The sequence below is a fragment of the Loxodonta africana genome, chromosome 22, assembly GCF_030014295.1.
Source record: "Loxodonta africana isolate mLoxAfr1 chromosome 22, mLoxAfr1.hap2, whole genome shotgun sequence".
In the NCBI taxonomy this organism is placed as follows: Eukaryota; Metazoa; Chordata; class Mammalia; order Proboscidea; family Elephantidae; genus Loxodonta; species Loxodonta africana.
Window position 1 is genome coordinate 54,771,105 of NC_087363.1, and position 12,838 is coordinate 54,783,942.

At 38.1% G+C, this 12,838-nt stretch overlaps 1 protein-coding gene across 5 annotated transcripts in view; it reads left to right on the plus strand.

Moving 5' to 3' along the window:
* The window catches only part of CNTN3 (contactin 3), a 299,041-nt gene that overhangs the window by 7,878 nt on the left and 278,325 nt on the right, over positions 1–12,838 (plus strand). For all 5 annotated transcript variants that reach the window (XM_010590045.3, XM_023548010.2, XM_023548009.2 and 2 more), the window contains exon 2: positions 9,127–9,302. In XM_010590045.3, coding sequence (XP_010588347.3) covers positions 9,127–9,302 — 176 coding nt within the window. The remainder of the gene's footprint in view (positions 1–9,126; positions 9,303–12,838) is intronic.

The window sequence follows — 12,838 nt, forward strand, 5'->3', positions numbered from 1 at the left end:
TGGCATCTTTCCCGTTAATGCCATTAGAGCCCCAGAATGGTATCAGAAAAAAATGTGAAATAAAAACATTGCTATATTACAGCAATCAATACACAGTAAGAATATAAAGTTAGATTTTGCCACCACTGTAGGGTTTTTTTTTGTAGGATTGCTTAGGAAGCCTGGTGGCGTAGTGGTTAAGAGCTACGGCTGCTAACTCAAAGGTGGCGGTTTGAATCCACCAGGCGCTCTTTGGAAACTATATAGGGCAGTTCTGCTCTGCCCTGTAGGGTCGTTATGAGTTGGAGTCAACTTGACAGCAATGGGTTTGGGTTATTTTTAGGTATAGGATTGCTATGAGTCAGAATCCACTTAATGGCAATGGGTTAGAAAAGAGGAAAGGAGCTCTGCTGGTGCAATGGTTAAGCGCTGGGCTGCTAACTGGAAGGTCAGCAGTTTGAACTCACTAGAGGCTCGTCAGGGAAAAAAAACCTGGCGATCTGCTTCTGTAAGGATTTACAGTGTAGAAACCCCATGGGGCAGTTCTACTCTGTCCTGTAGGGCCACTGAGTTGTAACTGGCTCCTCAGCACATAATGACAACAGAAAAAGAGGAGTATAGCAAGATAATCCATAGGTTTGTTTGGTTTTGTTTTTAATTTTTTTCTGCAGTGGGGTGAGGAGGAGGAATATACATAGATTGACCAAATGCATTTTAAATCACTTGGGTCACCTTCACGTTCTTAACTAATCACTAAAGCCTGAGAAAGGGAGAGTTCTGATTGGCCAGGTCAGGGTCCTGTAAGGTGTGGCCTCTCCGAAGGAACATGAGAGAGCTGTTATCAGAAAAAGTCAAAATGGATGCAGGGAAGGGAGAAAAAAACATCTTCTGTAATTCTCCTCTGAATAATCTTAAGACGATAACCAGTCAATTTGAGCTAGGCTATAACTATGTAACTGAGCAGTTCTAAAATGCCAGTGTGGCTCTCATTTCTGTTCTTTTTATTTTTCATATATTTAAAATTTATCATCAGTGATTGAGAAATGGAGAATCTATGTAATGAAACACATTTTCAAATGTCAATTTTTAAAAAGCACAGCATCACAACTTAACTCATTTATATCTTCAGCAATTATTGTTGAAGCCTAGCTAGTTATTTTTGGATAAAGTATTGAATATGCAAATTCAGGCGTTCATTCTTTCAAGGGCTGCAATTATTCTCATCCCTTCAGTAAACATATTAACAAACATCGCATTTGAACACAAATGCGTTTGCTTATTAACTTGAAAGCCACATCTAAAACCACAAATTGCTTCTGTGATTAAATTCCTAATTTTCCTGTCAAACCCCAAATAAAGTATTGTCTGTTGATTTAACAAGTGTTTAGTACGGGCATGTTTCCCAAGCCCAATTCCAGCCCCCAAAAGATTTTAGCAAATTATTTTGTTCTTTTTGCCTTGTTTTATGTTGATGTCTAAAGTGTGACAGTTGTTTTTCCCCAGAATATTGTTTATATTTGCATTTTCCTGACCAGATTACATGCAATAGTATATAGATTGTGAGGTGAATTATATCCTGGGATTATCTTTGAAATTACCTGAAGCCATTCAATTTATTTCCAGTTTTGTTGGTTTCCATTTCAGGAGACAATGCTCTTTAACCTTGTTGTCAAATTCCTGGGGAACTGCCAATTTAGAGTTTAGTGCCTTAAATTATACTGACAACAAGATAAGCCTATGTTTAAATTCATGATTGTTATCCCATATTAGTGCAGTCTTGTGTCAGAGGTTGCCATATCTGATAAAAACTAGTATGGTACCTTAAAGATAACTAATAAAGTAAAAGAAAATAACAATATGTTGACTCCCCATCTCTGAGATGTTTATTGACAATATGGATTACCATAGTTAAGGGAGACTATTGGTGCAATGGTTAAGCTCTCGGCTGCTAACCAGAAGGTTAGTGGTTTGAACTTAACAACCATTCCTCAGGAGAAAAGACCTGGCTATCAGCTCCTGTAAAAATCACAGCCTAGGAAACCCTATGGGGTGGAACTGCCTATGGGGCATTTCTACTCTGTCCTACAGGGTCGCTATGAGTCAGAATCGACTCAGTGGCACACTAAAACAACAATAGCAACAACATATGGAGGTCAATTATGGCTAGAGTCCTGTACCAAAAACATTGCCTTTGAGTGGATTCGTACTTGTAATGACCCTATAGGACAGAGTAGAACTGCCCATAGGGTTTGCCAAGGAGCGGCTGGTGGGTTCAAACAGCCCAAGCTCTTAACCACTGCACCAGTAGGGCCCCTCCATGGCTAGAGTAGAGAGTAGAATTAGATTACTCCTTTTGGGAAGCTTCTATGAGTCTCTATCTTGTGCTAAGCACCATGCCAGATGGTGGGAATTCAGCAACGATTAAAACATTCATGATCCAATGGAAAAGCTTATATGCTTTGAAAAGACCCTTTTAACCCTAATAATATAGGAATTTTTTTTTTTGGTAGTGATTTAACTTATTATTATATACATTTGTGTTTATATACATAACCCTGGTGGCATAGTGGTTAAGAACTATGGCTGCTAATCAAAAGGTCGGCAGTTTGAATCCACCAGGCACTCCTCAGAAACCCTATGGGGCAGTTCTACTCTGTCCTGTAGGATCGCTATGAGTTGGAAATGACTCGATGGCAGTGGGTTTAGGTTTTAGTTTTTATACATAGCTTGTTGGTTGTATTGGAAGGCAGTGATCCGTATACACTCAGCCATTGATGTTTTCATTTAATTCCTGGAAATAAAAAATATAGTTTTCATAGTTTACAAGTAATAACCACCCGTTCTAAAATATCTCTAGTGTCACTTTATGCTTTATATTCGAGATTCAAAAATTGATGGCCCAAGAGCATGAACACTGTTGTAAAGAAATTGTATTTGAGTTGTTTTAGGTGGCAGTTTGTCACAGACTCCACCACTCTGTATTGCATTATGTCTGACCCTTTACCTGACAAACCTCTTGCCAGTCAGGTAGATAAGTTCAGCCTCCTTATTTTACAGAGTACTTAACTGGGATTTGGGAGAAGTGGATTGTTAAGTGTCTGCCACCTCAGGTGGGCCAGTGGAGTAAACAGACCAGGACTTCTGATTCCGGTGCCCCAAGTATTGGCCTGTAGTTACTGGCTACGAAACAGATTCACGTATAAACTCTGCCCCAAACAGTTAAAGAGTGTGAGAGCACTTGACTGAGAGCTGGTAGATTTGTGAAATATGAATAATAAATCATTTTTCATTTGTGGATTCTAAAAGCAAATCCTAACTTGTGTAGAATGAGCATTTGTACACTGAAGGCTGACGGCGAACTTGTAAGATCATTCAAGAGTGATACGACATCATGATTATGCAAAGGTACTTAATCTTGTGACATTTACCACTGAGCTAGAGCTGCAAGGTTAGTCTATTTCTAGAACACAATGTAAATGTTATACAATTGAAATGCTGGTGTTTGTAGTTCCGAGAGCCACAGGGCTGTCTCCTTTTGCCTCAGATCACTGCATTAAGCCTTTTGGGATGGAATTTGGGTATGCAGATATACTTTGGTGAAGTTTTTGACAATTGCCATATTTCAAAAAGATTTCATTCTGAGACTTAGAGCTCCTGGTGAACTGCAGAGTTACTGGATAAAAGCAGAAATCTGTACCTTCTACAAAGGATTGTGGATGCACAAAACTAAGAGGCAATAACTGCCTCTGAAAGGTTCCCAAGTTTATGACTTGACTCTGCCATTTACCTGTCACATTTTATGACTAGGTGTTGTGTTCACGAGCCCTGAACAGTTGAACTACAAATCCCCACAAAGAAAATAAGTCCAGTTCATAGATTTATTGGACCCACACTTGTGAAAGAAGGTGCTGTGTATTATCGTCAGTTTTCCTCAATATATCTTATACAAATGAAAAGTAACCAGGTTTATAAATCAGGTGGGGTCAGTGGTTGTTCAGTGGTAGAATTTTTGCCTTCCTTGCAGGCGATCCAGGTTAAATCTCTGGCCAGTGCACCTCACACACAGCCACCACCCATCTGTCAGTGAACAGTTGTGTGTTGCTATGATGCTGAACTGGTTTCAGTGGAGTTTCCATACTAAGATGGGCCAGGAAGAAAGGCCTGGTGACCTACTTCTGAAAATCAGCGAATGACACCCCTATGAATCACAATGGTTGGATCATGGGGCTGGTGGAGGACCAGGTAATGTTTTCTTCCATTTTTCACGGAGCCGCCATGAGTCAGGAACCGACTGTACTGCCGCCAACAACAACAACAACAACAAAAATCAGACACGCATATACTTAGAAAACTAAGTATACCATTTTGTTTCTTAGTCCCAAAGGTTACTTACACTTTAAGGAGTTTAAGCAAAGAGAGCCTTTTTGAATTCAACATGATTTTTTCAGCAAGAGGAAAAACAATCAATGTTTAATAAGATATTGAGAAATTTTATATTACCTGGGGAAGAATTCCATTTAACAATGAATAGTGTTAGGATGGACAGAAATAATTATATTGGTTGAGTAAAAGAAAATTAACATTCTTCAAGGTGTCTCAAGAAAATCTTAGCTCTGAAGAGTTTGCTAAAACAAATGCATTAATGCTTTTGGTAGTGCAGAAACATATTTAAAATGGAATAGCTTTTGCCATAGTGAAATCATTTAGGAATTGGGTATGTGTGATGAAGACCTAGCTAAAGGAAGTGAGAAACGTTTACAGGTAAAGGACAAAAAAATTTCCATTTTGGTTCTTAAGTCAAAACTTTAGAATGATAGTTTTAGATTTTAAACATTTACTGAAATATTTTCTCACATATTTTATGGCCTCTTAAATTTTTCCAGCTATTAAATAGATCAGAAATTGTGCTTTTCCACATTTTTGTCTGTACAATTTTCCACATAGCCACTGTTTGTTTATTACTCCTCAGCTAAGCACAAAAACACAATTTTCAAATGAAACTATCAGGCATTCTTAGTCAGACCATAAACATTCTAACTCCAGAGTTAAAATCATTTTTTTCCCCCCATACAAAATGTACTTTGTAGGTAACAAAAACACAAGTTCCCTTTGTCATGAGCGCCTCCCATTCAAAAATGGGTGACATGAATGACACCTTTCCTGATTTGTGTTGAGTGCCTTTTTTCCTTCCATAAGCATTTAGTCACTTAGTAACTGAGAGACCATTTACACTTAAAAATAAAACCCACCCACTTGCGATTTACTGTCATATTTACTTTTTGAAGGTCAAGCCCAGCATGTGCCTTGTCCAGCTTTCTGCTGACTTCTCAGGGCAGGTAAAAATGCAGACAAACAATATGTGGGAGATACAGTCTGTTCCACATGAGAGGAGATGACCAAAAGCAGTGAATCAAGGGTGACATATAGCTAACATGGTCTTGATGGGGATGGAGAAAAATAGCAAAACAAAGTGGACAGATGGGTTTTCAACTTCCGGGCTTTGACAGAGCCCCTGCCAACCTTAACATGCAGCCAATCCATTTGTGATTGCCTGCCATGTGCCAAGCACTGAACTGAGTGTTTTGTGTACATGGTCTAAAGAAATCAATTGAACAGCTCTATGAAAAAAATGCCGTGCTCTTCATTTTATATATTAAAAACTTAAGCTCAGGGGAGTTAAGTAATTTGCCCATAACCACCCAGCTGGTGAGCGGTGGATCCAACTGATAAACCAATGATCACTTGGCACTGAATCCATTTCTTTTCATTACACTGTTCCATGGAAGGAATGGCTGGGTCCTGGGTTTAGACAAGTGGAGCAGGAACTAGGAAAAAAGTCTCCACAAAATGTAAGCTACACAGAAGTAGAGATCTTACTGACTACATCCTCAGAACCTAGAAAATCGCCTGCCATAATTGTTGTTGTTATTGTTGTGAACTGCTGTGGAGTAGGCCCCAACTCATGGTGACCCCATGCACAATGGAAGGAAATACTCTCTGCCCAGGTCCTGCACCCTCCTTATGATCAGTTGCAGACTGGACCGTTGTGATCCATAGGATTTTCATTGGCTAATTTTAGGAAGTTCATCGCCAAGTCTTTCTCCTTCGTCTCAGCCTGGAAGCTCCTCTGAAACCTGTTCGGTATCATAGCAACACACAAGCTTCCACTGGCAGATGGGTGGTGGTTGTACATGAGGTACATTGGCTGGAGTTGAACCCAAGTCTCCCACATGGAAGAGGCTCAAGAATTGTTTTTAACTGATCGTGACTAGGGGTGGGGTGGGGTGGGGTAGGGAGGAAGGAAGGGAGGAAGAAAGGAAGGGAGAAAGGAAGGGAGAAAGGAAGGAAGATAGGTTTTGGTTTTGACACATGGAAAAACACTTCTCAGAGTTGTTGAATATGGGATAAGCTAAATGAGGAAGGATAGAGTTCTTTATCGGCTTGTGTCCCAGTGTAGATAACCCATGGTTGCTTGGTGAGGATGGCATAGACCAGTTTTCCTCCAACTTGAATCATACATATTAAACATTTGGAGATCCCTCTAAGATGTAGATTCTGATTCAGTGGATCTGGGATAGGGCCCAGGGTGTTGCATTTACAACAAATTTTCATATAATGATGATGATGATACTGGTCCTCAGTCCCTACTGTGTATCAAGAATACCGAGTATTCAGAGAGAGAATGTGGATGGACGTGTTTCCTTTATTTCACTTTCTTTTATGTGTTTCTGTAGTTTTGAGCTTTGGGAACAGTAAGATGAGGGGCGGTGCAGATGGTTAAGCACCAGGGTACTAACTGGGAGGTTAACAGTTCCAACTAACCCAGAGGTACCTCGGTAAGGAAGGTCCGGTGATCTGTTTCCAAAAAGTAGCCTTTGAAAACCTCATGGAGTGCAGTTCTGTTCTGAAGTACATGGAGTTGCTGTGAGTCAAAACTGACTTGACAACTGTTTTGTCTTTGGTAGTATAGGGGAGGGCTAAGAAGTGGTCATGGTTCAACTTCAAAACTCTGAGGGCAAAATTAAAGTTAAAATAGAAGGAAGAGCGACCCCAAATGCTCCTGCAGATTTAACTTGCCCTGGGAAGTGTCATAAGAGAGTGGCCCTGCAAACAAAGCAGAACAAAAACCAACAGGAGAAATCTGTCACAAATGAGAAAAGGTGACTGCTGTTTCTGTTCCCTTCTATTTCTGCTCCTTTACGTTCAGAAGAAAAGAGTTGGGGCCTCGTGCTTTTTTTCTTTTTTTCTCTTAATTTCATTTTTATCTATCACTAGAATTGTTGCTTTATACCTGGGAGACTTGTAAAAATGAGTAAATGATAAAATATTATATTGGGCAGCAGGGATTACATGTATAAACTTACTCATTTTCTTTAGCACCCAATCATTAAATATTTATTATGCATTATTTCACATAGAGAAAATGGTGCAGACAGTCAATAAAGTATAATGGTGAACCTCCATATAACCCCTACTCAGTTTGAGAAATAAAGCAAAATTCTAAATTCCATCCCTGCCCCCGTACTCCCTAAACATACCCTACTCTCTCCAGGAGAGGTTTTAAATACCTTAAAGTTGATATTTACCATTTCCAGTGGTTATACATTTTAAAATATGTTTACTAAGTACTTAATATGTCTGTTTTAAAACTTCATATAAATGGTATCAAACTACGTTTTCATTTGCTTTTTTACTCACCATCGTTTGTGAGAGACTTCCATGCTTATAAAATTCATCCATTTTCAGAGCTATATAATATTCCATTTCACCTCGTTTATTTTCAAGTTTGAGACAGTTTTCAGATTTCGAAAATACTTTATAAAATTTCCAGGTTAAATAGTTTGTGTATTAATACAAGAATTTTTAGATGGCCTAGGACATAGCTGAAGAACTCTGGGCTAAAATTGAAATGGATGCTATACCTAATCCAGCCAATTAATCGTTTATAGCAATTTGACAACTCACTCAACTTCTGTTTTTTGGCAATTGCCATCTATAGAATGGGCATTATATTACCTATTGTTCTTACTTCTCAAGATCGTTATAAAGGGCAGTTGAGATAATCATTGTGATAATACTTTAAAATTTATAAAACTGATGGAAATGTAATTTTTTTGTAAGAACGTGGTCTTTCAGGAGGTGGATGCCTCAGTTTATATAATGAATGTGCTCTTGAGATTGTTGGATAAGAATGAATTTTTTTAAGGTGAAATCTAATGTGTCAAGTATATTCACTCTTTTAACACTTCCGAAAAAACTCTTGTTTCAAAAACAGTTTCTTCCATCCTTTCTTCTCTTCTTCCCTCCCTCCCTCCTTCCTTTCTCTCTCTCCCTCTCTTTGTGTGTGTGTGTATGTATTTATCTTTCTCTCTTCTTTCTTGCCGTTGATAAATATGGCTGTGGGGTTAGTGCCTTACTTATTCGGACCCTCTAGGTGGTATTTGGAAACCATGGTGGCATAGTGGTTAAGAGCTATGGCTGCTAATCAAATCCACCGGGCGCTCATTGGAAACCCTATGGAGCAGTTCTCCTCTGTCCTATAGGGTTGCTATGAGTGGGAGTTGGCAACTGCAAGGAGTTAGGTGGTATTTAGGTTTTTTTGCCACTAGGGTATCATGTAGTAACTAGCACTGTGATAGCTTTAAAATTGGAGGCTGCCTTGGGGACAGGTATTTACCCAAACAAATTGAAATGGATAGTTGAACACTTGTCCAATTAATTTATTAAGTGTGCTTAGTCAATTTCAATAAATCAAAGAAATATGTGCTTTTTCCCCTTCATCATCAGTGTGAGATTGGCCTGAAGTATCTGAGATAATTGCCTCGACTTTCTACTTCATCATTGGCTATACAGACCTAGCCTAATTCCCACCTAGTGGGCCAACTAAATTATGCTCACCTCTTTTGACAACTTCTTTAAAAATGTTTAACTTCTAGATGTGACTCTGTTGTACTTTCTACTTTAACCTTTTGCTTCTGATAAATATGTGGGCGTATTTGATCTTCAAACATGTACCTCTTGCATAAAGTATGCATTATCTTTTATTAATAAGAGGAAAAATACTCAAAGTAGATTTCTTAATATAGCCCTTTTTAATTTAAATATACAGAGAGGGAGTTAAAAAAATCCTTGAAATTTGTTTTACAGATGGCAGCTGAATGGAAGTGATATCGATCTGAGTTTGGAATATCGTTATAAATTGATCGGAGGAAACCTTGTGGTTATTAATCCCAACAGAAATTGGGATATAGGAAGCTACCAATGTTTTGCAACAAATTCACTTGGAACAGTTGTCAGCAGAGAAGCTAAACTCCAGTTTGCATGTAAGTTTATGTTCACACATCTAGAAAGACCAACATTTTAAAATATCTAACTTCATTTGTGTGATTATTTTGTGTTTCAGAAACAATACATGAATTTTATTAATTCATTAAATAGGCTGAAAAAACAATTGAATATGTTTTTGATTTCTATATACTGTATGAATCAGAAATTGGTTGTGTGTGTTTTGCTTTACTATTTTATAAGGATTCTGTTTTGTATTGCATCGGGCAAATCTGCTGCAAAAGACTTCTTTAAAGTGTTAAAAAGCAAAGATGTCATTTTGAAGACTAAGGTACGCCTGGCCCAGGCCTAATATGCATGCGGTAGGCAGACAATGAATAAGGAAGACTGAAGAAGAATTGATGGCTTTGAATTATGGTGCTGGTGAAGAATATTTAATATACCATGGACCTCCAGAAGAACGAACAAATCTGTCTTGGAAGATATAGTGCCAAATGCTTCTTAGAAGTGAGGCTGGTGAGACTTTCTCTCACATACTTTGGACATGTTATCAGGAGAGACCAGTTCCTGGGGAAGGATATCATGCTTGGTAAAGTAGAGGGTCAGCAAAAAAGGGGAAGACCCTCAGTGAGATAGACTGACACAGTGGCTGCAGTAATGTGCAGGACTAGCCAGTGTTTCGTTCTGTTATACATTGGAGGGGACTTGACGGCACCTAACAATGATAACAACAACAAGCTAACAAAGTAACCTGTTATTGTTTCATGTGTGCTGCAAAAGACATGAGACTACTGGGTCAGTGACAGAGGACTTTGTTACTCTCAGCACAGAAAAAAAACATGAACTTCAGAATGTTTTCATCAGTTCTCCTTGTATCCGAGTCCCATGGAAATGATACAATATGGCCAGGATGGATACTACATATGCAGTAGGTTTGTGGCACAGCTGAGAAACACTGAGCTTGGAGCGTCTGTCTCTTTTATAGCAAGCAGTATGCAAGCCAGCTCCTTGCCCTTGACGAGGACATTACCTTATTACTTGAGGTTGCTCTATGTAAACAGGGCCCTGAGAAATGGTTTTGCAAGGAAGTTCAGACCACATAGTGCATTACTTTTTTTAACAGAAGTTGCTAATTTTTGTGTGTGTGTGTGTTGTCCTTGAGTTTCTGAGTTGGGACGTACCATATCAGGATACATGTGGTGCATGAGGTACACAGTATGTTCTCTGTTTCATAAATCAAACTCACTATGTACCGTTTAGTTTCTTAGGTTTCAATTGAGCCCAACCTCATTAGCCTTATAGTAAGTTTTAGTTACTCCTACGTTTGGCATGGAGTCCCTGGGTGATGAAAGCTGTTAACGTGCTCACCTGCTAACTGAAAGGCTGATAGTTCAAGTTCACCAGAAGCACTTCAAAAGAAAGGCCTGGCGATCTACTTCTAAAAAAATCAGTCATTGAAAACCCTATGGAGCACAGGTCTACCCTGACACACATGAGGTTACCACGAGTTGCAGTCAACTTGATGACAACTGGTTATATTTGGCATTAGATGGTTTAATAATCTAGGGGTATGATGTGGCTTTTTTCATTTTGGATTTTTTGTTTTGCCTTTTTTTTTTTTTTTTTGGTGTTTTCTTAAGTGTTTTATTTGGAAATTACAAGAATCAACAGTGGGTATTCTTAGCTTGATACCATATTGGCTAAAAATGTATAAAATGTTTTGTTTGTTTTTCAATTTATATGGTTGGGGTATAGCTTTCTGGGAAAGAAACAAAAGAAGGTGACAAAAGAAATGGAGGATAATTAATACGTCAGAGATTCTAAATGACCAGCTATAAGAGAGCATTGCTTTAACCTTAGTAACCTTGGAAAGATAGGATACATTAACTGAAAGACAGGATTAAGATGGAGACCTTTGTATTAGAAGTATGCTAATGACTCCAGTTCACAGGACTCTTGACGGTCTTAGCTCCAGGCAAATGGATGGTAAAGTGTTGTCACTGAAAAATGTTCTAATTGTTCAATATAGCTGTGTCTCCTCTCTTGACTACATTGTATGTTTCAATACTTAGTAACACTTCTTTGTTTCCTAATCATGGAGACACTGCTTAGTATGTGCTTCATGTATAAATGAGTAAGTGCAGATATGGTCACTACTCCACTTTTAACACTGGTGAAAATGCAAGAAATTTTATCTTAATTTCCAGGTTGCCTGAAAATAATGTTTGAAAAGAAAAAAAAGCAAAAAGGCCATTTATAGAGTAGGATACCTGCTTTCTGTAAGCACTCTCTGACCCTTTTAACAGATTTTATATGCAACACTCACAAAACCTGTGGAGGAAAAAAAATTTGCAAAATTATGCTATGTTTATATTGTAGAAATTTTCTCAATAATTTTGTTACGTTACACATGTGTAGTTTTTTTGTGCTTCTTTGATGTATTTGGAGATGTTCTAATCAGGTTTTTAATCTCAGCCAGTGAAGGTTAGGGATATAGCTCCCAAACTCCAAATATCCCTGCTTTGTTAATAATTTGCTTTAATTGGCTTGTTCCTGAATTTCATCTAATTCTTTCTTTAAAATATTCTTATTAGAAACATTTTTGAGGTGCCAATATATTCTTTAATCATGAATTATTTCAGTCATACAAATTGTTTGGAGAAAAGTGTAAGACCATCTGTATAGCCCCCATGTAGTTTAAGACTTAAGGCTTTTGAAGCACAATTAAAACTACCTGGTAACTCACTCTGATAACATCTTCTTCTCTCCCTCACCCCTCCCCATAAGTATTCACTGTTCTGAGTTAAATGTGTTTTGTTCCCATGCAGCTTTTAATACTTTAGATATATATACCTAAAGCAAAAACCCAAACCCATTGCCATCGAGTGGGTTCTGACTCATAGCAATAAGTTTGGAAAAAGTAGAACCAACCCACAGGGTTTCCAAGGGAGTAGAACTTTGTGAAAGCAGACTGCCACATCTTTCTCCTGTGGATCTGCTGGTGGGTTTGAACTGCCATTCTCCTGACTACATATGCATGTACTTCTAAATAACGTGTAAAATTCTTATGCCATTTTATTTTAGAAATTTTAATACAAAAGCATTATTCAGTTTGCATATGTCTACAACTTTTTTTTCCCCTCAACTTTATGTTAGAGAATATCTGTTGATACATTCTTGCCAACAGTTCTTATTGTTCTTTTTTTTTTTTTTAATTTGTGCAAATCTGATAAATACAAATCTGAGTTTTATGGCAGTTTTAATTTGCACTTCTGTGAAGTGATGAAGTAAAAGAGCTGAACAGAAGATTCCAAGAGGCAGCTTGAGAAGACACAATAAAGCGTTATAATGAAATGTGCAAGGAACTGGAGTTAGAAAACCAAAAGGGAAGAATACACTTGGCATTTCTCAAGCTGAAGGAACTGAGGAAAAGATTCAGGCCTCAAGCTGAAATTTGAAGGGTTTTATGGACAAAATACTGAATGACACAGGAAGCATCCAAAGAAGATGGAAGGAATATACAGAGTCACCGTACCAAAAAGAATTGGTTGACATTCAACCATTTCAGGAAGTA